The sequence below is a fragment of the Bufo bufo genome, chromosome 6 (genome assembly GCF_905171765.1).
Source record: "Bufo bufo chromosome 6, aBufBuf1.1, whole genome shotgun sequence".
NCBI lineage: Eukaryota > Metazoa > Chordata > Amphibia > Anura > Bufonidae > Bufo > Bufo bufo.
In genome coordinates, this window is record NC_053394.1 from 33,386,334 (window position 1) to 33,412,872 (window position 26,539).

Consider the following 26,539-nt stretch of genomic DNA (forward strand, 5'->3'; position numbering starts at 1 on the left):
TGAAAACTAGAACAAATCTCAGCAGAAATAAAAAACAAACAATCATAGAAAATTCACACACAAAAAACAAAAACATAACTATTTCTACCTTTTACACCCTTCTTTCCTGTATCTGTCTGTAAGATAACTGGCTGCACCAGTATCCCTCCTCCACTGTAAACAAAAGCATACCTACTTTCCTTGCTACTACTCTGTATCTGTCTGTAAGACAGCTGGCTGCAGCGGTGTCCCTCTTCCACTGGAAACTAAAGCACACCCACTCTTCTTGCTTCTGACCTTTATCTAGCTGTAAGACAACTGGCTGCAGCAGTTTCCCTCCTCCACTGCAATCTATAGCATACCTACTCTCCTTGCTCCCTCCTACCCTGTATCTGTCTGTAAGATAACTGGCTGCAGCAGTATCCCTCCTCCACTGCAATTTATAGCACACCTACTCTCCTTGCTCCTTCCTACCCTGTATCTGTCTGTAAGATAACTGGCTGCAGCAGTATCCCTCCTCCACTGCAATTTATAGCACACCTACTCTCCTTGCTCCTACCCTGTATCTGTCTGTAAGATAACTGGCTGCAGCAGTATCCCTCCTCCACTGGAAACTAAAGTACACTCACTCTTCTTGCTTCTACCCCGAATCTGTCAGCAAGAAAACTGGCTGCAGCAGTTTCCCTCTTCAACTGGAAACTAAAGCACAATCGCTGTCCTTGCTCCTACCCTGTATTTGGCTGCATCAGGGTTCTACCTCCACTGAAGACTACATCACATCCACTCTCCTTGCTTCTAACCTGTATTTTTCTGTAAGGTACATACTTTCCAACATTTTAGTTGGTAAATTCGGGGTATCTAAGCCCTCCCCTGGGGAATATGCAAACCTGCTGGGGAGTTTGGCTTAACCCATTCAGTTTTCAGGCAGGGACAGCCCAAATTTGCCAGGACTGTCTCTGATAATCAGGAACAGTCCCTGCAAATTCGAGAAAATTGGCAGCTATGAAGGTGACAAGCTGCAGCAGGATCCTTCGTCCACTGGAAACGAAAGCATGCCCACTTTCCTTGCACCTACCCTGTATCTGTCTGTAAGGCAACTGGTCGCAGCAGTATCCCTCCTCCAGTGAAGACTAAGACCTATCCCCTCCATTCCACCCTTTTTATCCATCTGTTGTTCGAAATTGGAATAGATACTTTATGGTAACATTTTAAGCTCCTTCCAGGCACATTATGTTGTGATCTGTTCCATGAGTGCCCAATCATTCCGAAGGTATACTACTGTCGACGTTGTTGGAAAGTATATGGCTGTTATTTTGCCCTCTGTGGCGGTATAATGTAGGTATCCACTGTATGTTGCTTTTATAATAGCATATGGCACGTGGGGAGATGGAGTTTGTCATAACAATGTAATGAGGTCAGATCGAAAGATTTTTTTTTAAACTTTTTTTTTTTAAGTCTGAGTCATCTGTGGGGTTTATACAAATTTAGAGGAGAGATAAGGATCCTGAAGAATGTTGTCGAGTATCGCCTGCCAGGATCTTTAATGGTTCTTGGCTCAGAGGTGCCTTGGATATAGATCAGTTGTACAGTGCAAAATAATAAAAAGGTGCTTTTTGGGGATTTATCTAAATGGTTTTGCGGACAGATTTCGATGGTCTTGAGCACAATAGCGTGGCGGTGATGCAAAATGTTTTACTTAAAGGGGACCCGCCACCAGAAACGATGCTGTGAACAGTCTAAACAGTTGTGCCCCTGATTGATGCTTTCTAGGAAACTGGTTAAAAGCCTTCAAGGGGTTGTCTACATTTTGTCCCCCTTATTTTAAATCCCCCCTCCCACCCAGCTGGAACCGTGTAGGGAACTATTCTTACCTACTCCATGACGCTCACTGGACTTCCGGTCGCCACATGTTAACTTTCTCCAAGTGGACATCACAGCTGGGTTATATGCTGCTTCGGGACACACATGACATTGCTGAGTTCAGTCATTGGCTACAGTGGCACATGTGACCCTGTCCATGCAAGAAGTAGACATGTGGGGACTGGATGTCCAGTGAAGACAGGATCCACAGGGCCGGAAACGAGCAGTAGGGAGCAGGTAAGTATAGTTTTTTTCACAGGTCCCTCACAATGGGGGGGGCAATAAAATAAAATAAAATCGTGGAGAGCCCCTTTAAGCTAGCAGTACATTTTAGATCTCTCCTGACCCGCCGCAAACGCGTGTCTGCTCAGCTTAAAGGCCCTTTTACATGAGCCGACAATCAGAGCAATTATTGGGAAGGAGGGTTTCCTAGGAATGTTCAGTCTTGATAATGCCCTGTGTAAAGGTGCTGCCGATCACCCAATGAATGAGCAAAGGTGGACACCTAAATCATTGTTTCTGGATAGCAGATTATTCTGTGAAAACTAGGATCTGCTCCCCAGGAAAAAATGCATCTGCATGGGCTCTCACCTCACCTCCTCATGATCTAAACCGCTGCCAGACTCCTCTGAACAAAAGGACTGGTCATGTTGAAAGCCAACAGCCCAATCGTTCTCTTCCCCCTACATCTGCTATTGTATATATGTTCTCAATAGGGAGAGAGGAGTAAGCTGTTCTGGCAGAGGTTTACCTCCCTTGAGAACGAAAGGATTGGGCATGTTGAAATAGATCTGCCTAATGTCTGTGAAGGTTCTCATTCATACAGTTCATGGTATATCTGTAGTAATTAGTCAGAGCCATTGAACCTGTATTTTCTCTTGAAAGACATTTGGCTAGTCATGTGACTGGCTTTCACAATTAGAATGACTTGTGCAAGGAATATTCAATACTGGTGACTCATGCTTCAGTCAGCCTAATCTGTTTGTCATAATCAACACTAGGTCAAGGACCTCATGGAGGTGCATATGCATGACTGAACCTATGAGATGTGAATCAACTGCCTCAGGAGAGGTGTTAGAACAGCATTGTATTAGAGATGATATTTGAACGGAAATATACTATAGACCACTACTTTCCCAACTCTGAGGTGGACCTCACCAGCTAGACACCCTCCAGTTGCCGGGTTAGATAGGTAGTCCTTTTTGACAGTTCTTTGTTTGGCTGTACGACTCTCTCTGAACATTTTTCATATTATCATGGATTTTGACTTCTGGTGAGGCCCCAGAGGGTCCGGAAACCTCATGACCTAAGTAGACCACTTTAGGAGACATTTTGCCATTTTAATGTGCAAATGAATAAGAACTCTTTCAAACCTCAAGGGGTTCTCTAGTTCACCCTTTCTGTGGAATCAAAACTTTGGACTTTGGTGACTACCCAACTCCTGGGCTTTGTCTAGCCTTATGACTGAAAATCTGGAAATCTACCATAGCATTTATTCGAGGAGACCTACAATCCAGTTGTAATACATTTTTAGGTGACGTCTCACCACCGTCATTTATATGTTGTCCATCTTGGAAGAAACATTGCTTGACTTGTAGTGTGTGACCTGTTCAGTAGATATTTGCCACCACATGTTGATAGATTAGGTGCCTACCATGATCTCATGGAGGTAAGATGTTGATTGCATCTGCATGACTGAACCTATGAGGTGTGAATCAACTGCCTCAGGAGAGGTGTTAGAACAGCATTGTAAGTGGCAGACACTTCATGTGGTAAATATAAATCCAAGAATTTGAGTTTATGACGAACGTTGTGCATGAGATTCAAGATGATATCTGAATAGCAATATACTATAGACCAGTACTTGCCCAAGTAGACACCCTGCAGTTGCTGAGTTAAATGGGTAGTCCATTTTGTCAGTTCTTTGTCTGAATACATTTCTAGGTGACATCTTAGCACCGTCCTTTGTATGTTGTCCACCTTGGAAGGAACATTTGCATGACTTGTAGTATGTGATCTGCTCAGTAGACATTTGCCACCGGATGTTGATGGGTCTGGTCAGGTGCCTTCCTCTCTCTAATAACTCTTATTTGTGTTTAGTTGTCGCAGAATATAAGGCATCTTTCCAACCAAAAGGCAGCAGCGAGACTGCTTCATTAGAACCAACGCAAGCAGCGCAAGAGGTTGAAAACCTAACGGTTGTGGATCGAACACCCACCCCAGTACTAACTAACTCAGAAGTAAGTAATGCCTAATTACTAAAGGGTTAGAAAAACAAGGCTTTTTTTTTTTTGTTTGTTGTAGAAACAGCACCACCACCTGCCTGTGGGTTGTGTCTGGTATTGCAGCTCAGCTCTATTGAAGTCAATGGAGCTGACTGCAATACCTGACGCAACCTATGAACAGGTGTGGCACTGTTTTTTGAAGAAGGCAACCATGTCTTACTAATTCTGGACAACCTGTTTTGCCTTTATTGCTAAAAGGAGATTATTGATTTTCTTGAGAAGGCATTCAGCTGTGTAGCCCCATCCTTAAAGGGAGTTTCCAGAAGTTATTTTTTTTTTTCTGTTTTTGCCATAAATGGGTTGACTATAATGAGATGGTACGCTCACCAGTATAGTCTGTCTACAAATGATACCCCCAGTAAGTGATAGAAATCCCACTTCTGCCTCTCGTGTCTGTGTGGTCATGTGACCTGATCATGAGACTACATTGTCTGTGGACTTCTGCTATGTAAGAGTATCTTTACATGCGCTGCGTTGTATCACATATGTCCCCTGGATAGTCATGTGATTATGTCATGTGACTACATCAATGTGACAATGTTCCAAATGATCTTCCCAGTGAATGGCATAGATAACCCAGTGAAGGTCAGCGTGTCACCCCTAGGTTATCTACGCCATTCACTGGGAAGATCATTTGTAAGCTTACCCTATTGTGTACAGTTTTCCTTTTGACAACTTAAAAAAAAGCAATTGAGATTCCTTCACGTTTTTTTTGCTTGCAGTCAGTGAATGGAAGCATGGGGAAGATTTTTGAAAACGGTCTAAAAGTAAAACAGTCTATTTGCCCATAGCAACCAATCACTTCAGCCAGTGTCCTGTCGATGCACTGCACGCGCTCAACTCTTTTCGGATGGAGAGGACACTGCGCATGTGCAGCCGCCCCTCCGTTCCCTGCTATGGGACCACCAATGTCCTATAGAAGTTAACGGAGAAAGCCATACATGTGCACAAACCTACCAACGTTTCATTCGGTAAAATCGGGGCATATAAGCCCTGGAATGCCCCGATCCTGCCCCGGAACCCCCAGTTATGGGCGGAGTTTATGCAAGCACCACCTGTTTTTTTACCCGGGACTGTCTCTGAAAATCTGGCACGGTCCTGCCAAATTCGGGACAGTTGGCAACCATGCATGTGCTGTTTGCTCACCATTCATGGCGGCTCTTCGTTCATGAGGTGGAACCCAAACCTATAAGGTCCAGGTGGGAATGCCCCTTTAAACTGCTGCTCTCTGTTATCATCCATTGTACATTTTATATTTCCTTTCATATATTATTTTTTCTTGTGATGTTTGCAATGTGTCTTTCATTAAGACGCTCGTTCCGTCTCCTTCGGATGGTTCACATTCATCGCCCTCCATCGTGTGCTCAGATCCTCCTCATCTGCTGATGGTTAGAAAATTCTTAATCTAACGTTCGGTGATTCCGCACATTCCTTCAATGCTCTCCGGACAATGCGAGAAACTCGTTCATCCTCCCAAGGAATCCGTTGACGACCCATCTGGTTTCTTGGCCGGAGATCCCGGGATCCCACAGAGTTCTTCTCCTGCTCTGACACCGCATGGAACGTCCTGAATCAGTCATAGCCTGGCAGAGCCTGCAGGCCGAGTCCAAGCCTGGCCCCGAGCCCGGCCGTCCTCCGTGGGCCCAGATACCGCTTTGTTTCTATGATGGATGTGTTTTTTGTTTTGCTGTAGTACATGGCTCCCTTTCACTGGCCGGGGGCCTGGCTGCTACAAGAGCTGTTTCCGTATGTGGGAAAGCTGGGTGATATCCAGTTCCAGCTTCCACCAGGATGAACCTTCAGCAACTTTGCGGAGCAATGCATTCCCTGCTCCTGGAACTAGACAGATTTGCCAGTCAGGATCCCAGGAAAGCTGAGCAACTTGAAAGGGCATCTGTCAGCAGTTTTGTACCTATGAAACTGGCCGACCTGCTGCATTGGCAGCTGAAGGCAATACACTGCTCATTATACCCCATACATGGTCGGGGGCAGCGGCAGGACTAAGCGGGCTGGTTGGGTCACAGTCTCAGCGCCCACAAGGATGCCATCCAGCTTTCTCTGACTATTCAATGACATATGCCTAGTTATGCCGTGAAAAGACGAGCAGTCTGATATCCTAAGCTGTTCCACTTTTATTCCTCCTAGAAATTGATGCATTAACTGAAAAAGCAGAATTGATCAGAGGTGTCCATATCGCCTATAGACTATGATGGGTTCCTCTGATAAGGCCTTGTGCATGCATTTCAGCCTAGAGCAGGAGCTCGCCATTCAGAAGGGATGTGAATGAGGGGCCCCCAGAATTTGGACCCCCCCCCCCCCCCCCCAATGATCAGATATTTATAAGAGCAGCTTGGTCTATAAATTGGATCCATCGTGTAACATCTCACTGCGTGTTGGAAACTTGACTCATTTTTCTTCCAACTTTCCTGGAAATTGAAAAACCATGCGGATGCGGCGTCTGCTGGAGAGCGGGGCTGCGGCGGGGGGTGTGAATGGGTTTCACACCATTGTACGCCATATGTTCTCAGTTTGCAGTATTAAGTAGATGGTTAGTGTCCTGCTGAGTCTTGGATACGCAGAAAGCCTTACTGCATGATGTTCTTGATACAGCAGAGGCGTCCGGTAAGGGTGATGAGGCAAAGATGTTACTAAAAATTGCCAAATATTTATATTCCCCCCCCCCCCCAGAATGTCACTCCCATGAAGCACAGAGTTCATATATTTGCTATTACCCTGGTAGTAGCTTTCCCCTGTGCTCACTGCTGCCCCCTGCTGAACAATACACTATGATTCATTGTACCCAGAAGAGCAGGGGGTGGTAAGTGATAATTGCAGTGAGCAGCGGAAGCGCCCCTAAATACTTGCACATGCGCCATTGACTCCTGCTACCCAGGCATGCGCAGTGAGGGCAGCTGGCTTCTTCTGGGCACTGAGCAGGCAGCGGGAAAGGGATTGGATGATGGAGTAGCTGGATATTGTCCATGCCTGGGGAGCAGGACTCAACATCGCATGTGCAAGATTCAGGAGCACTTCTGCTCATGGACAGACTGGCCATAGACCCTACAGGGAAGTTTCCCGGTGGGCCGATGCCCAGAGGGCCACCAAGGCCCTCCTCTTGGCCACCAGCCAGCTACATAAAGATCTGATGCTCTCGGCCTTCATTAATGTAGGCTCTAAAGGACCTGGGCAGCGGCCACAGGTGCCCTCCTGATTTCGACTGTATGACCATCCTCAGGGAGGCAGTATTTTGTGCTGCGCTATGCTATTGCTGCCCCTGCCTACTTCTGTTGTCCTGCCTTCTGTCAGTTTGGACACACCTATAACATGGGGCCAGTTTTTTTTCCAAGGTCACTTTAATTTCCAAGGCCGCCCCTGCTTCTGCTGATGTTGGTCCATCTTTAGAACATCAATCAATCTTGGGGTCCATTGACACGACTGTGTCCATTTTGCCGGCCACAAACCGCTGATCCGCAAAAGACCGACACTGGCCGCGTACACCCTCATACAGATTTAGGGTACAGTTTTGCTGTTTGCAAAATACTGATGACGTCTGTGTGACGTCCGTGTTGCATCCATTTTTTATTAATTTTTTTGCAGACCCATTGACCTTCATTGGTCTGCAAGATGCGGCAAAGAACAGGCTGTGTCATCGTTTGCGGCATGGTTGGACATACCAGGTCGGTGCGGGCACACCACAAAAGATGAGGCATGCGGAAAGGGAAGGAATGGCGATGGTATGCTGTAAATCACACTAGAGATTGGGGGGGGGGGGGGGGGAGATGGAGTGCAGAACTTTAGGGATTGAAAGTAAGGGGGTGCATTCTAGCATTCTCAAGGCTGGCCATCTAATTTGTATAAATTGTGCAGCCAACGGGCACTCTGTATATGTTGGGGGAGAAGGATTAGTCATGGTGAATTTCCCCATTGAAAACATGCACACTCGGCCGCATGTGTATGGGGAGTTCGTTAGGTATTGGCCAAATGAACCATTGCATGGCCACTTATAGGCATGTCAAGTCAGGATCGGCTGGCCAAAGATGTCCCTTTAATGCAGTACCTGACACACATTGCAAACACATGGACAAGATCACCGCTGCTGTGAAAGGTCTCCTTCGTTCTGCTGATCGTCGTGATTGCCCGGTGTCAGCCCTTCGCTTGTATAGCAGTACAAGAGCGTGAAAATCCGGACAAGTAATAAACTGCTCCTCGGCCCTTCTGTTCCTAAGAAATGTCCCAATTGCTAGATATTCATAGCCCTAATAAATGATTATAATGGTTCTCTCCATCTTTTTTGCTGGAGTTTCCCTTTTAAACACCTGAACTTTTTCTTTCCTTCAATCTCCAGCGAGGATTTCTTACAAAACCAGTTGCTTCTTTGCAGTTTTTGTTTTGCTGACGCCGCGTATGTGAACAGATTAGATGAAAATTAGACTTTATAATGATATCGGAGCTCCAGTGGTTGTTCTCCATGAGTGATGAATCTGAGCTTTATTGTGACTTTATCAAAGTGGTCCCCTGAAGCACATAATGTCCCTCCGATCACCAGAGCCGTCGTCCTGTCTGAAGTCTTTAGTGTTCTGTTCTACGGAAAGACAACAAAATACTTATAAGGGTTGTCCGGGGTGACAAAACATGGCTGCTTTCTTCCAAAAACAGTGCCACACCTGCCCTTGGACTGTCTTTGGCATTGCGACTCAGATCTATTGACTTCAATGGACTTGAACTGTAATACTTGACCTAGAAGAGTCTAGGGAGTGGAAAAATGCACAAGGTCACGGGGCAGGTAAAAATCGCCTGTTCCATCACTCACAAAAGATTTCCGGACTGCCTACGGAAGTGGAATCGGCACAAGAAGTTGTGCATCCGGAGCTTCATGAAATGGGTTTCCATCCGCTGCACCGAAGACTAAGACCACCATGCGCAATGCCAAGTGTCAGCTAGAGTGGTGTAAAGCATGTCGTCACTGGATTCTGGAGCAGTGGGAACGTATGCTCTGCTGTGATTACGTCTCACTGTTTGGCAGTCTGATGGATGGTGGATGCCTAGAGAACACTACCTGCCAGAACACCTATGGGGTCATTTATTAAGACCGAGTTTTAAACGCCTTGCACTGGCGCATGATGCACCTAAGTTATCTAGAGGTGCCAGCCTCCACAAAACTTAGGCACATCTACCGCGACCTACATCTACGCCAGCTTCCTTGCTGGCATAAATTTAGATAATTTTATACGCCTAAAACAGGCGTAGAAAATGATAAATGAGACGGGCCAGCAGGTCCACCCCCTTCCCCACCCACACCACGTCCCCTTTTTTAGACCTGTCATGAGGGGGGGGGGGGGAGTGGCATATATGCACCAAACATATCTAAATATCTAATAATAAATGACCCCCATAGTGCCTACTGTAGCATTTGGTGTGGGAGGAGGAGGTATAATGCTTGGGACTGTTTGTTTTTCAGGGTTTAGCCTCTTACTAAAAGCCTGACCTCAACCACATCCTATACCTTTGAGATGAAATGGAGTCAGACCTTCTCATCTAACATCAGCGCCTGACCTCACAAATGCTCTTCTGACAGGACAGCCCACAAACAAATGCACTTGCAGAAACCCATCCCAGAAGAATGGGGGATGCCAAAGGGGTCCAACTCGATATGGTTTTGTAGTTGGATATCCAAGAAGCGGCAGCTATTGCCCTTCCAGACTCGGGCCATTTATGAATTACTTGACCATTTTTGTTAAGTTGCAAATGATGATTAGCTAAAATGGTTGTGTAGACCGACTTGTATCTGGTGTTTATGGCCAGCTATCCTTTTTCCTGCATCAAGGTATCTTACGTGCTTGAGTCAACAACAAAAAAATAATACATTTGTAGCTTAATTATTTATTAAAGAGTTTGTGTATTTTTGTACCAGTTTTAAAAAATTTGTTGAATATCTCAAAATGCTTCATCGACAGGATCTCTCTCCGGGGAGCGTGGAAGAAGCTGAAGAAGCAGAACCAGATGAGGAATTTAAAGATGCAATAGAGGTGGGTGAAAGAGGCAATGTGTAGTGGTGGTTTCTGGAAACTTTTTTTTATTTTTTCTGTGCATTGTATGTGTTGTGGTCTTTGTCTTTTTGAGGAACGTTTTGGGAGTTTTCATATTGAAATAAACATGCAGGCTCTGCCAAAAGTCTATGTTTCTGGTGGAGGTGGAAAAAACGTCCGTCAGTCAAATGCTATCTCTAGCATGTGGCCGGCTTTCCATCAGTGCATGCAACAAGATCGACAACTGGTGATGCAATGATGAAAGACCAAGAAGTGCGTACAATTTATGTCTATAAGATCCAAATTCTTCAGACTGTTCTGTGGCTTTGATGAATTTGGAAGTTAGACAAGGAGAAACCTGACCATGATGAGCATTGATGTCTTTCAACTTTACCAACTGAGATGAAAACTGTTACCATATGAAGCCAAATCTTGACACACAAATGACCAGACAGAGGCTTGACTCTTCCAAACTGGAAAATACTCCTGAAAATTGCATTTTTTTTTTATTGTAGATTTTGATTTTATGTCTGAAGTAAATCTAGCTGGTGCACAGCTCAGGGGACACAATGAAATGATGAACTTTAGCCTTAAGGTTCATTAACATTTATGGTCCGTGGTGGTGGAATCCAGAACGGAATTCTTAGATAAGCCGAACCCAAACCTTGTACGCCAAACCTGAAAACACTCATTCGCTCATCCCTACCCACTTCTTTTACAGATTTGCTGAGATCACAGCCAGCTTAAGGGGAGGGCTGCTTAAACTCTTCATATCTTGGCCTTGGTAACAGCTAGGGTTATGTGACTGGTCTTGATTGAAAGCTGACAGTTTATGCTTCAAATCAAGATAGCATTATCTCCTATACATCTGGAGATACAGCTGTTATAAATTGGGTTGGGAGTGAAAGCAGCTTTTACGTTCAGCTACTATCACTCCAATATCTCTAGCTTTTACCAAGCCCAAGATATAAGATGTTAAATCAGGCTTCTCCCTTGCTGCCCAAGCTCTTTTTGAGCTGAACTGTTAGTGCCTTTTCTCAAAGCCTGGGCTGTTAAGGGGTTAATAGTTTTTCTGTAATGAAAATATAGGTGGCCAACCCTTAGGATAGGCCATCAATGACAGATCGGTGGAGGTTGAACTCTTGGCTCCTTGCCGGTTAGCTGATTAATGTGCTCATCGTTGTTTACCAGGCACAGCTCGTTACAATGGTGACATTGCCTTGTATTACATTCAGTTCTATATCCTTGAATGGAACTGAGCTGCTCTTAGCTGAAATAACAGGGCTACCCACTACCAAAAGTATGGAGCCGTAAACAATGAAGTGGACGTGATGGGCAGGTAGACCGGGAGATTGACTCCCACCAATCTGATATTGATGGCCTGTCCTAAACAGAGGCCTACGGTTTTGTTGTCCGAGATAATCTCTTTAGCCTTATTGAAGGCCCCTCACAAAAAAAATAGCTGGTGTATTAGACACCCCGATCACACAGACGATTGTTGAGAGGGAAGGGTTCCCTACCGGCAGTCGCTTGCTGAGCAATCTTCTCAGCAGCATGGGGAGGAGCGATCGCTTAGCCATCACTCGTCCCCATGCTCTACAGTGGATTGCCGGCGGCAGATAGTAATCGGACAGCACGATATGCCACCGGCAAATCCTGATCTTTCAGCATGCCCGTCTAATATACCCTTTAGAAATAAACTAGTAGATCACGTGATCTGAATTTGTGTTATGGTGTTGCCAAAGAAGTAGTCATCCTACGGGTAGCTTGCAAAGAAGGTTTGCTTTATTGGGATAACGCGTTTCTGGAGAGGACCGCTCCCTTCATCAGGTCAGATCACAACAGAAGACTTGATTTGGTACCATTGATGAGTTGCGCTCTTTACAGAAACCATAAAGGCGCCATTAAGAAACCTGAAGGACCAAGCTGAAGACGAGAATTTGATGTGGTCTCTAGGAATCGATGTCACCTAATAACATATTCTTATTAGTATCCTGTAACAGCCATAGTTAGATCATTGAAGTCTGTCTTTCTGCGACAAGGTGTGATGCAATATAGGTTTGGCATCATGGATAAAAAAATAATAAAAAAACTGCGGCTGTATGAACTTTCCTCCATCACTCATCTTGCACTCACGTGGTTAACTTTTGTCAAATTGAGTCTTCATGTTTGGAAAGCAGCAATTGACATGGACAGTAATGTGGGTGAGGGGGTGATGTAAAAAGAGGGAGATGTTTACCGATACTAGTGCTTGGAAGGAGATCCAGCTGGTACAGAGCCTTTAGGACAGAGCATCTTGAGTAAAGGCATGCAAAATAGTTCTCCAGAAGGAAGAAAACATCTCTCTAGTGCCACCTACAGGTAGTTACCCTGTAAGTCAGTGTCTGACTATTTAGTGGGGCATTTCAATCAGATTTTTGTTCAAATGATCAATGTAATTTATTTTTGAACTTCTTGGATGGTTTTCTGGATATAATTTTTTGAAGTCACTCTGTTTTCTACTTCCTGTGCTAGCTCTTTAACTTCCTCTTTGTTTGGACATTTAACACGGCAGACGGTCTCACTTAACTCTCTTAGTTAGACCATCACTGCGGCCAGAGAGAGGCCCCTTCTAGTGGCTCCATTAGAGCATCACTCAGAGGTACAATGTTTTTCTATGGGCATCTTTATCTGGGCCTTCAGTACCGTCATCCTAAATTCTACACCTACTATTAGTGTTAGGAGTTAGGATTACCTTGCAGATAGCATCTTCTCCTCACAGCATCAGTAAACTGATATTCGGTTTAAAAAAACACATTCTTTCTGATGGAAGTGTCCTTTCTAAAGAACCTTGAAACATGACTTGGGATACCAGCAAAACAAGAGATGCCCATCTGTAGTGGGAGCTGGTTTGGAGTTGTTTCCCCTCGTCAGTCTACAGTAGGGTTCTGGTTGGACATGACGTTGACCGACAAGGTAGCTACCTATGGTCGGCGCTAAGCAGACAGTTTTCTTCCTTCTAGAAGAGAGCATATTTTCCTCCAGGTAGCCCTAAATACTTTCTACCAGCAAGAGCTTCACCAGGAACCTCTCGACTTCCATGAGACGTCTAGTCAAGAACTATTTTAGAACCTGGTGCAAAAATATTACTATTTGAATGCATTTGAGTAAAAAAAAATACCAGCTCTCGATTATTCAATGGGTTGAAACATCCATTGTTTTTTATGACTTTTTTTTTCTCAAGAAGGGTTGGTTCTTAATTGTCTTTTCTTCTGTCCATGCTGCTTGAGAAAGGAGCAACAACTGATGACCATGGTGAGTGGTGGACGTGTAATACACAGAGATCTTCCCGAGACATCTGATCTGTTACATGGTCTCCTCCCCAAAGATTTTTCTCATTCTCTTCCTCAGGTGATGCCACTGTCAGACCTGATGCATGCTGTACAGGTGCTTGTCTTGAACTGGGGAGAATGGCAAAGATGCCATCTTGAAATGTTGCTGCCTAGTTGGTATGAATGGACAAACCTTAGGCTAAATTATCAGAAAGATCTGAATTTGGATTCAATATTCTTGCATGACAAGACGGCATTCGAGGACTTTTAGTGCTCCTCTAAAATTGGACCAAAGACTGAAAGATAATCTGTGGCAGAACGACTAGAGTGTATACGAACAAATCTCCATCGATTCTACAGCTCTCCCCTCAGCCGATGTACCCACTAATCTATGGAGGGTGGAGTTGGAAGAGCAGATACCAAACTTGCATGTTAATGGAGGAATTATCAGATTATTGAGCATCTGTTGGTGTCTTAATGAGATTGTCCACTTTAGTAAACCCATTTCCGAGGACTCTCATGAGGAATACTTTAGTTAATATAAAGGGTTCGGGGGGTCCTCTGCTCAGGCTCCTCTTCTCTTGGCTGGAGTGGAGAGCAGTTACATGATCTTATTTCCCTCTGGAGGACTCGCCCTGTCCTGTATTACACAGACAACCCAATGCTTGATGTCTCCTGTGGTAGCTCTGCAGTGAAATATTGTCAAGGCTTGCTTTTTAACAAGTAGGGGTTATCCAAAGAAGAAAACCCCTTCGAGAACTTCATCTTAAAAGGGTTTTACTATTCCGAGATTTTACTATTGATGGCTTATCTTCAAAATAGGCAATCAATATCTGATCGGCGAGGGGGGGGGGGTCCCACCAATCAATACACAGCTCCGTTCACTACACAATGGACAGAGCTGTGTCCTTCCAGCATCAGAGCTATTGCAGAACAACTGATTGTGGTGGTGTGGGGTATCGGATTCCCCCCCCCCCCCCCGCCAACCTGATAGTGATGGCCTATCCTGAGGATACGTCACCAGTAGTAAAATTATGGACAACCCCTCTAATGTACTTGACTTCTCAAACTGACTACATTTGCTTCAGTGCACAAAACAAAAGTGCTCTAAAGACAATGGGGGAATTTACTAAAACCAGCGTTTTACACATCGGTCTAAATTCAAAGTGCACTTAAGTAAAATGTGCCAAATTTATTTATACAGGTGCAAGCCTCTGAATAAATCCTGGTGCATCTTTTTGGTTGTCCATGCCCCCCCACCAAAAAAACAAAAGCCTGCTCAATGTTTGGTGTAAGTTATGGTAGATCAGTCGGTGGAAGGCCCACACCCCCTTCCACTTTCCTCGTCATTCGTCATAAACAAGAATTTTTGTGCAAAATCCCTACTTTTGTACCCCAGAAATCTGTGTAAACGGGTTAGTAAATTCCCTTGTTGTACGACTCTCTTGTGGTTCCATGTACTGATCGTCGGCCTCGTGTCACTTTTTCAGGAGGATGACGATGTGTCCCAGTGCCCGTCTGAGTACGAACTGAACCTGCAGGACAATGGTTTCCTCAGCAGAAATGATGCGATCAAAAGTAAAGTGTCCAAACTGACCGAGAGGCTACGCAAGCGATATCCCGCCAATAATTTGGGTAGGTACCCATCTTCTTTCCATGGCACTGATAAGGTGCATTTAAGCAATTGATCATTGGTTGCCCCCTAATTGTACTAAGGGGGTTCAAGAATCCCGCACGTAGTTGGCCAGGGTCCTGCTGTGCTGGGGAACTACCATCCAGGTGAATGGATCTGACGGCTGTTCCCTGCACAGTGGGTGTGCCCCTTCATGTTCGGGGGTCGGTGGTACTCTCACAGGCCGAACTACCGCCAATCATAAAGTTATAGCGTATTCTAGCGATGTGCCATCATTGCACCCCTTATCCTTTGGATGGATCACCAGTATCGGACCCCCCCCCCCCCCCGATCAGCTGTTTGAGAAGGCATCAGCACCCGCAGTAGCACCCCGGCCTTCTCCAGCTTTCCCTAGGCCAGTGATGTCACATTTATCGTTCACATGGCCTTGGCGCAGTTCAGCCTCATTGAAGTGAATAGTCTGAGCTGCAATACCAAGCACGGCCACTATACAATGTACGGCGCTGTGCTCGGTGAGCTGAGAGAAGGCAGCAGCATTCACAGGAGCGCCGATGCCTTCTCAAACAACTGATTGGCGGGGGTCCTGGGCGTCGGACCCTCACCTATCAGATACTGAAGACCAATCCAGAGGATAGGACATCAGTTGAAATATCTTGGAAAACCCCTTTAAGTATTAAATGTTCTGTGATGGGAAGAATGGAGACCATTGACGTTATTTATCTGGGCAAAGTATGACACTGGTTTTTAAGGCACTATATGGGCTAAAGGGAAGAACTCTGGATACTGAATCACCCTATGTGGGTATTGTATGGCACTATATGGGCAGACCATGGCATCACGTGGCACTATATGGGTGTCAGATGGCACATATTGAGTATAGTTTGACTTTATGTGAAAACGAAGACACTATCTGGACAAGGCATAGCCCACGGTTTATCTGGTTAACCCCCGGTGTACTTTCTTATCTGAGCACTGTACAGCACTATTTATCCGGGGACGATATGGCTGCACGCTGTCTATAAATATTGGTGCCACGTGGGTTGAGCACATTGATGTCCCATTTTAAGAAGCTGTAAAAGAATGTCGCCTTGGAGAAGTAATCTTGAGAAATGTTATGAAACTCTATCAGATAGAAAACAAATGTGCTGCCATGCCAGCTTTCTTTACGGCCCTGCAACAGAAACTTAAAGGGAGCCTTCTGGCTGGGAATTCACGTTTCAGCCCTGGCACAGTGCCTTGTATCTCAGCTGAATGCACGGGTAATGTTCATTCTGGAGAAAAAGGGATTTTTCTGAAATCCATATGCAAATGAGCTGTGAAGTGCACCAAGGGGTGGGCACAAGGCTCTCTGTGCACCAAGGGGTGGGCACAAGGCTCTCTGTGCACCAAGGGGTGGGCACAAGGCTCTCTGTGCACCCTCGCTCCTTCTGCTTCCTCTGCCTATCCTTCTTGATTGACAAAGACCTGGTCCTGCACAGTCCTCTCGCCCCGTCACAAGGGTGCACAGAGGGGCCTGGGCCCACACTCATTTGATTAAAGTACTTAGCAGTACATTGCCAAGAGAGAGGTATCATTGCGTTCAGCTAAGGGAGCCCTACAAGGTGTTTTATCTTGTTTAACAGTGAATTGCTTGACTCCCTTTTAAAGGGTTTTCCCATAATTAATGTAACAGTTCTTTTTTACATTAATCAGACATCATATAGAACATGCCCATCTCTTTCTAACAAAGCTAGAACCAGCCCTGTACCTCACATGGATCCAGAGATCTCCATATTAATTGTTCTAATTGCTCAGCTAGATTTATTTCAAGCTAGTAGCTCAAGGGGCGTGTCCTTTCTCAGGGAGTGTGTCCCTTCTGCTGCAGCTCTCTGGCTATCACAGTTGAGAGGGTGTGTCCTTTCTCAGGGAGTGTGTCCCTTCTGCAGCAGCTCTCTGGCTATCACAGTTGAGAGGGCGTCTCCTTTCTGCTGCAGCTGTCTCCCTGTCACCATTCAGGGGCATGTCCTTTCTACTGTAGTTCTCTCCCTATAACAGCTCAGGGTGTGTCCCTTCTGCTACATCTCTATCCTTATCACGGCTCAGAGCATGTCCTTTCTATTGCAGTTCTCTCCCTATCACAGCTCAGGGCGTGTGTCCCTTCTGCTGCAGCTCTCTCCTGATCACAGCAAAGGAGGAATGTCATTTCAGCTGCAGTTCTCTCCCTATCACAGCAAAGGAGGCGTGTCCTTTTTACTAAAGTTCTTTCCCTATCACAGCTCAGGGGGCGTGTCCCTTCTACTGCAGCTCTCTCCTGATCACAGCAAAGGTGGAATGTCATTTCAGCTGCAGTTCTCTCCCCATCAAAGCTCGGGGGCGTGTCCTTTCTGCTGCAGCTTTTGCCCTTTCACAGCAAAGGAGGCGTGTCCTTTCTACTAAAGTTCTTTCCCTATCACAGCTCAGGGGGCGTGTCCTTCTGCAGCTTTCTCCCTGTACCTGTCACAGTTTCTGACTGATGGCAGTTGAAAGATGAAACTGAGCATGTGCGTCCACCTAAGCAGGGTGGACAGAGAAATAAGGTAAAAGAACAAACAGCAGGTGGCGCTATACAGATATTTTTCATTACATGCGATAACAAAAGTATTAAGATCCAGGTGCTGGTTTGAAAATTCCCTTTAAATCTCTAGCAAACACCCTGATGATGTATGACCCTCACGTTGCGGGAGGATTGCAAGGAATCTCTGATATTTTGGTCTCTGGGAAGTTTTTGGAACAAACTCACCTTTGTTAATTGTAATGGAGCAGGACAAATCTCTTTCCAGTTGAGCAAGTAAAACCCGCTACATGGGACTGACATACTTGCCATCTCCTGAGATATGTAACCGGACGCGGTCAGGCCACGCATGTGAGATAACTCAATGGCAGACAAGCCTTCTTTTCTCTCCGGCTGACTGTGGATTAGGAGTTTAGTGGAAGCTTAGCCGGCGAGCTGGAAACCCGAGCCGACCGCGGCACATTTCCACGCTGGACGGGAAAAGAATGTAAAATAAACATGGAGTAAACTGGGTTTACAAAGATTGGAAGTAATTGGTAGCAGCGTGCTTACTGGATTAACCCCTTGCTGCTATCAAATCTTTAAAATGGAGGCAATGGTAGGGAAAAAAACTGTCTGTATGTAGTTTATGCATCGGTTCTGTCTAAGATAGGGAGGTAGAGGGAGAGGTAGAGGGAGAGGTAGAGGTAGAGGGAGAGGTAGAGGGAGAGGTAGAGGTAGAGAGAGAGGTAGAGGTAGAGGGAGAGGTAGAGGTAGAGAGAGAGGTAGAGGTAGAGAGAGAGGTAGAGGGAGAGAGAGAGGTAGAGGTAGAGGGAGAGGTAGAGGTAGAGAGAGAGGTAGAGGGAGAGGTAGAGGGAGAGGTAGAGGGAGAGGTAGAGGTAGAGGGAGAGGTAGAGGTAGAGAGAGAGGTAGAGGTAGAGAGAGAGGTAGAGGTAGAGAGAGAGGTAGAGGTAGAGGGAGAGGTAGAGGTAGAGAGAGAGGTAGAGGGAGAGGTAGAGAGAGAGGTAGAGGGAGAGGTAGAGGGAGAGGTAGAGGTAGAGAGAGAGGTAGAGGGAGAGGTAGAGAGAGAGGTAGAGGGAGAGGTAGAGAGAGAGGGAGAGGTAGAGGTAGATAGAGAGGGAGAGGTAGAGATATATGAGATATATAGAGAGAGAGAGATTAAATAGGTACACAAACAGTGAAATCCTCATCACACCTGGTCCTATCAATCAAAGTGCAGGAGACGTGACAGTTAGAGAGAGCAGAACCTCTAGGTGTAATGGTAACGCCCCCGTTGCTCCTAGAGGCTCATTTGCATATATTACAACATCATTTTTCTCAGCAATGCGGGCACATAGGAACCAAGTGCTGCCAAGTGCACATGGAACAGGTCAGCCAGTGTCATAGGTACAAAACTGCTGACAGATGTCCTTAGGCTGCTGGCACACAGTGCAGTTCTGACATGCATTCAGGATGCAGTTTAGCAGCATCAGTAACCCCTGCTGTTCTGCATAGTAGACATGAAATGTAATTCATTTCGGCTAGCTCCAATAAAAAACTGCATCCGGAATGCATGTCAGAACTGCACCCTAAGGCCCCTTTCACACGGGAACACCCGCGATTTTTCCGCGCGAGTGCAAAACATTGTAATGCGTTTTGCACTCACGTGAGAAAAATCGCGCATGTTTGGTACCCAAACCCGAACTTCTTCACAGAAGTTCAGGCTTGGGATCGGTGTTCTGTAGATTGTATTATTTTCCCTTATAACATGGTTATAAGGGAAAATAATAGCATTCTGAATACAGAATGCATAGTACAATAGCGCTGGAGGGGTTAAAAAAAAAAAAAAAAAAAATCATTTAACTCACCTTAGTCCAATTGATCGCGGCCCGGCATCTCCTTCTGTCCCCTTTACTGAATAGGACCTGTGGTGAGCATTAATTATAGGTAAAGGACCTTTGATGACGTCACTCCGGTCATCACATGGTCCGTCACATGATCTTTTACCATGGTGATTCACCAAGGGGACAGAAGGAGATGCCGGCATCGCAATCAAGTGGACTAAGGTGAGTTAAATGATTTTTTTATTTTTTTTAACCCCTCCAGCGCTGTTTTACTATGCATTCTGTATTCAGAATGCTATTATTTTCCCTTATAACCATGTTATAAGGGAAAATAATAATGATCGGGTCTCTATCCCGATCGTCTCCTAGCAACCATGCGTGAAAATCGCACCGCATCCGCACTTTCTTGCGGATGCTTGCGATTTTCACGCAACCCCATTCATTTCTATGGGGCTTGCGTTGCGTGAAAAACGCACAAAGAGGAGCATGCTGTGATTTTCACGCAACGCACAAGTGATGTGTGAAAATCACCGCTCATGTGAACAGCCCCATAGAAATGAATGGGTCAGGATTCCGTGCGGATGCAATGCGTTCACCTCCCGCAACGCATCCGCGCGGAAAACTCGCTCGTGTGAAAGGGGCCTAAGGGTGTTCTATCATCTGATACATCGGAATAATATAATCTCACCGGAGACCTGCACTTGACAGTTGAAAATCGTGGTCTTGTTCCCATCTTCCTAGGTGGCCGCATTCTTGAGAAAATTGGATGTTTTGGGAATATGCAAATGAGTCCCTAAGAGCAATGAGGGCGGTGTCGTTGTAGCTCGTTGCTCCCAGAGGCTCCACTCCCTGCCCTTCCTGCTGTGCCCCCACCACCAGCTTACAGGACCAGGCAGTGAAGACGTTCTCGTGCCTCGCCCGGAAGTCACACGGAAGCTTGTTCAGCACAAGCTCTGTACAGGGGTGGAGCACCTGCGCCTCTCTACAGCGCGTGGGCTCAGCCTCTTGAGCCCCAAAACATCCAGTCCAAGAGCAAACGGCAGTAAAAGGGGGCACCAATACCCATAAGAAGGTTGGCTGGTCCTGACACCCAAGACTAGTATCTAGAAGTAGTAGTAGTATAGCGGTGTTATTTAGTATTTTGTGTAGCTCTATAATTATTAGATATCTTTATAGGTGGAGCTGTTATTGGCTCACTGTATGGTGGTATTATTTGAGCACTATATGGCGGTATTTACTTAGATATTGCATGGCATTACTAATTCACTACCGTCAGTATATTAATTTTGCACTTTATAGCGGTGGCAGCACTATATAGCATTGTAGTTTAGACAACTGTATGGTAGTGTTACTTGGCCAATATAGGGGACTGTTATTTGGGTACCTTACTATATGACGCTTTTTATACCCCCCATTGATTGTGCTGCCAGCTGTGCCTCCCGATCCCTCCCCCATGTACATGCATGCTTGTCTCCCTGGATGCAGCTTATCTTCCATGACAACTACTGGATAAAACATGTTGAAATTCAGCTAATGGGGGGGGGGGGGGGAAGGGTCACCAAAGAAGGTCGGCTCAATGCCCCATCCATCCCTGGTCTGAATACCCCTGTAAGACCTCAATTCGCCCCGTTTTACGGTCCGAAAACCGCGGAGCCGCAAAATACGAAGGCGGTCCGTGTCTCATCAGCTCTTTTTATGCAGACTCATTGACTTCAACGGGTCCACGGTCTGCATTTTGCGGAACGGACATACGGATGATCTGTGTGCTTTCTGCCATCCATATGTCCTCTCCACAAAAAGATAGAACGTGTCCGATACTTGTCCGCAAAATTCGAACCACCGACCCATTGAAGTCAGTAGGTCTGCAAAAAAATGCGGATGCCCGTATTTTGCGGATCCCCAATTTGCGGACCGTAAAACAGATACTGTATTCTGCAAGTTTACCCGGCTATAGAAAAAAAACACAGATAAAATAAAGCGAAGCGCGTGGAATCGCACAAGAAAGTGATGTCTGAGTCCTGTTTCCGTGTTGAGCGGCTCGTGGCATGCCCGTTTTTTAGCGCACATGTGTGAGTTGCACGGATTCCGCACATTTCATCACGCAGGGTGGTAACGCTGTGTTTATTTCATCAGCTTCCAATCGTCTCGGCAGCGACGTTGATTCCTCCTGAGAGCGGCTTACGATGTTATGGAATTGATAGACTTTCCCAAGAACGGTTGTTTTCTTTCCATTTTACTGTGAAAACACCAGAGAAATCTCTCACTTTCCTGCCTCCATTTTTGCACAAACTTTACCCAGATGAAACGCTGGGGATTTGCATGTGCATCGATTTTGATTATTTTCTAGGCTGTAGAGACCTACCGCAGAGCGGAAATGTAACCGTACATGCGAAGGGATGAATCCAAACCTTGTGTGAAATCCCCATATATCGGGCGTATCCGCTGTTCCGAATAGCTATCCTTAAAACCCTCCCTTGGAGATACAAATCAACATTTAAAGGGGTTCTCCGGACATTTTAGGTGATCAGCCCTTTGTAGAATCCTTTGAAAGAAAGATCGTTTTGTTAGTACCTCACTCCAATGATGCCGCCATCTCGCACAGTTTCTGACCAGATATGTGCGCTTTTCTTCCTGTTCAGCTGCATAATGGTAAATGCAACTGAACAGGAATACAAGGGCGCACATGCAGTCAGGACACAAACTGTCTGTAAAATCTGCTGCCAGTGAATACCGCCTAATGGTCACTGTTCGGGGGAGCACTCATTCTCCAGTTATCCATCTCGCCTACAATGTCGTTCCTGCAGCCGGTGACCACGTCTGGTCTGCTCTGAAGTTCAGGCTACCAGCTGATGTTGGAGAACAATTCCTTGTGCAAACGCACGACACGCGGCCAGGGTCCTTTTTTTTAGATGTGATAAATGTCACTTTTTGTGACGCCAGTTGCATTTAAGCAACAGAGGCACAAGGCCCCTTTTTAGTTGTTTGTTGTAGGTGGTGGTATCCAGTGTAGGTATGAGGGTGGCCTAAGATTGCTCTCTAGGTGCTGCTTTGCACTTGTTACGGTGCTCCTACCTGGATATCCGGGAACCCCAAGCGTGGTCGTCCGAAGCAGTGATAACAGTTGAGGGATTTGTAGAACAAAGAGAGTCCAGACTGGTATGGAAGTAGTACTTGGCATAAACTTTCATCAGGAAACAATCTTCCAACTTTAACTTCAGATTTTGGCATAAGCTTTGGCTGGCAAACGCAATCGGCTCTGCTACATCTGTGCTCTTTCAGCTCTGCTATGTTGGTTGGATTAAATAGGAATTTTTCCTTTCTGCTGTACTTATCTTGCTGTAGTCTGACTCTGTCTTTATCTTGATCTGTACCTTTTATCTTTATTTCGCTCTCTCTTTATCTTTATCCAGGGAACATTTCTTCCTGGCTTCTGAAGTTCTTTACTTCTTTTGTCTTCTTCCAGCAGAGTTGAAGGTGCTCTGACTGGCTCTGGCAAGGCCCGTCCAACAGGGACGAAGGCCTGCTTCTTCCCCTTACAGGGGGGTAAACTACTCGCAACCTCTCCCCAAGATGGGGTAGGTCAGACTGATCTTCACTAACACTGAACTCCTGCCTCTCTAGAGAGGGCTGGAATGGAATAGAAGGCTTCGCTCCAGGGAAACTAGCTCTGACAAGATTGCCGCCACCTGCTGGTGAACCAGGCACATTACACGTTAACAGTCATTTGCCAGGAAATAAAATATACACATTTTGCAGGACATGGCAATACGTATGCAGGATGACACTGGGTACACCATAGGATAGGGGTGAAAAGAGTGGTAATGCCCCCCTTGCGGTACGTTACACTTGTTTCTTTATCGCCGCCTCTCCATAAACATTATGTAACCTGTATTTCTTCACCCTTCTACAGGGATCTGCACTTTGCTGCAGGGGAACCACCAGGCCAGTACCTCTCGGAGTAGTCTCTGTTCAAGTGGCAAAATCATAGTTTGGGACAAGCAGAGGTCACAGCAGGCCGAGTTTTTACAATTTGGTATACAGGCAATAAGTCAGGACTGGCCGGTTCTGATCGACAAGGGTCCCAGTGGTTGGATCACCACCAATCAAAAGTGATGGCTTATCTGAACAGTTCTTAGGAATATTAATAGGTCCTAGAGAGCCCCTGTAATGTTGTCATAATGGCCCAATTACACCCAGATATCAGTGCTGCTGCCTTAAAGTGGGTGTCTCATAGTAGCCCATTTTGCCAAGAGAACTGTCTTCAGAAACCCCAAAGCCAGGTATACCAGAGCGCTAGATGTCCCCTCAACTTTTAGGAACGGATGCTGAAGTGGGCTTTGATAATCCTCTTTAGATAAACTACATCCCTTTAAAAGTAGCCCCCCTCCCCTTTATATGATACAGCATGGCCCCCTCAAAGTGTTTTGTATGTTAGGCTGTGTCGGATGCATCATCCTAGCACCACATACAGTTAAGGCTGCCCTTTGGGAGGTGCCAGCAGGGTACAAGAGGATCATCTGGTGGGCCCAATAATGGACCCCCAATAAAACAGTGCCCTTAAGGTCCTGTATACACAGAGGGTGAGCTCTCAGAATCATTTCCTGTGGTGGGCCACAGTCCGACACTCGGGGGTGGACTGGGAACTTAAAGTGGCCCTGGAAAAAATACTAAAAGTGGCCCGTTTTGTAGTTGGGTCCAAATTGATGGAAGGCAGGGCCAGCAATACCATATAGTGGCACATGATACCGCCCCGACAGAGCCAAATACCACAGTCCATCACAAAATACTGCCGCCAGCAGCATAAAATACATCCCCAAAAACTTCCACTGGCCGGCCATAAGGAGGGCTCAGCCGGCCCCCTGAGCATTGACCCACTGGGAAATTTCCCTGTAAGGTCTATGGCCAATCCGCCCCTGCTGACACCTGGTGCCAATAGGCCTCTGCAGCACCTGGGCCAACTTCTTCTGGTGTCTGGGAGGTCTCGACTGTTTCCAGGAACCTTTGGGAGAGTCTTCATATATATTCTTCATGTTGACTCTCTTTGACTTGGATCCTACAAAAGTCATCACAACTTCTGCTATTCTGCAGTGCGGGACTGCGAGCCGGTGTCGCGCGCTCATCCGACGGGCAGAGCGCGGCCTATAAACTATAGTCAATAAAACAGGTATAAAAACAAAGTAAAAATACTTCTCTATAAATCCGCTTTATTGTATATAAGGAAGGTTTATGCCTCCGCTCCAGGTTACATTTTCAGGCGGTCGTAAAGTTTGCTTCCGCCGCCCTATAAACCTCCGCCATGCCGTTGCATTAAAGCCCATTTCTTGCGATGGGACCAAAAACATTTTGATGAACTCCCTTGTCAGGTATTCATAGAGCGCCGCCGACCTCGTTACAGAAAGCATCTATCTCTGTTAGCATCACAGCGAGGCAATCACAGCTTTATTATGCGTGTGATAAATGCATTCTACCGTAATGGCCGCCATTGCTTTACTATCTGTGTTACCATCTCATGAAGAAGTCCGGAGCGCAGGGTTTGGCGCAGCAAGCGCATGGATCTGAAGAACGAGGGATTTATGGTCTCTATGTGAAGGAGCTGTGCATGGAGTGGGGGGGGGGGAGCGCGGACATAAATCCTCCGCTGACATGCCCTTTGCTGTTCTCATTATACTAAGAGACCTCGGTTATTATTATTTTTTCCTCTTTGTATTCGACAGGCGGTATATTACATCAGACGTATCGAACAGAAACGGCTTTATTGCTCCCTTTTTTTGTGTATAATATAATATCCCAGAATTCTCCTCTTGTGTGACGCCAACCACTAAAGGGACGCCCTGAAAATCGCCAATCAGTTTTACAGAGAATGAAAAATTGGAAAGGTCCACCGTTTCCCTTCGAATTATATTATATTCAAACTCAGTGTAGGATGAATAGAATTCTAGACTCCACTTCTGTTTGGCGCATAGAAACTCTGCTGGAATATTTGCAGAGGATTCAGTAGATATCTACCTAGAGAAGCGTCCAGGGGTCTAGAAGTGGCAACCAAAAGAGGAGTCCAGGTTTGTGGAATTAGCTCTGGGGTCTGCGGTGGCCCACGGTGGTGACCTGTGAAGGCGGCGGGGGCTTCCTGCCTTTCCCTTCCTTACTTTTTATACATTTCTCTCTTGCCTTCAATTTTCCCCTCAAATTTCTTTCTCTTTTTTTTTTTTTTCTCTCTCTCTCTCTCTCTCTCTCTCTCTCTCTCTCTTTCTTTACGTCTTTTTTCTTTCTGCCTTTCTCTCTTCTCTTTCTTTCTTCTCTCTTTCTGTCTCTTTCATTATCTTTTTCTTTCATTATGTTTTTTTTTCTTTCTCTTTTTCTTTCAGTTCCTCTTTCTCTCGTTCTTTCTATCCGTTTCTTGGTCGGTCTAGCTATCTATCTTATCAATCTTTTCTGTCTGTCTTTGTCTTTCTGTCTTTTTTTCCCCCTCTATCGCTTTCTCTCTACCTTTCTCTGTTTTCCTCTTTCTTTTCTTTTCTTTTCTTCTTTTTTTTCTCTCTCTTTTTCTCTCTTTTTCTTTCTCTCGTTCTTTCTCTCTGTCAGTTTCTTGATCTACCTATATCTATTCAGTCTTTCAGTCTTTTTTTCCGTTCTGTTTTTTCTTTTTCTCTTTTTTTTCTCTTTCTTTTTGTCAGTTCCTTGGTCTATCTTATTTATTTGTTCTTTCGTTCTTTCTCTCTGTCAGTTTCTTTATCTATATCTATATTCTTTCTTTCGGTCTTTTTTCCGTTCTGTCTTTCTCTTTTTTTTTCAGTTGTTTTTCTTTCTTTTGTTCTTTCTTTCTCTCTTTCATTCGCTTTTCTTTTTCTCTTTTTTTCTCTCTTTTTCTTTGTCAGTTCCTTGGTCTATCTATCGATTTATTCTTTTGTTCTTTCTCTCTGTCAGTTTCTTGGTCTATCTATATCTATTCTTTCTTTCGATCTTTTTTTCGTTCAGTTTTTTTTTTTCTCTTTTTTTTTTTTCGGTTTCTTTCGTTCGTTCTTTCTTTCTCTCTTTCATTCTCTTTTCTTTTTCTCTCTTTTCTCTCTCTTTTTCTTCCTGTCAGTTCCTTGGTCT

General features: G+C 45.4%; 1 protein-coding gene across 3 annotated transcripts in view; it reads left to right on the forward strand.

Moving 5' to 3' along the window:
- ZFYVE27 (zinc finger FYVE-type containing 27) overlaps window positions 1-26,539 on the forward strand; it is a 104,521-nt gene that overhangs the window by 57,474 nt on the left and 20,508 nt on the right. For all 3 annotated transcript variants that reach the window (XM_040438884.1, XM_040438883.1, XM_040438885.1), the window contains exons 7-9: window positions 3,940-4,079; window positions 10,079-10,150; window positions 14,952-15,096. In XM_040438884.1, the coding sequence (XP_040294818.1) occupies window positions 3,940-4,079; window positions 10,079-10,150; window positions 14,952-15,096 (357 nt within the window). The remainder of the gene's footprint in view (window positions 1-3,939; window positions 4,080-10,078; window positions 10,151-14,951; window positions 15,097-26,539) is intronic.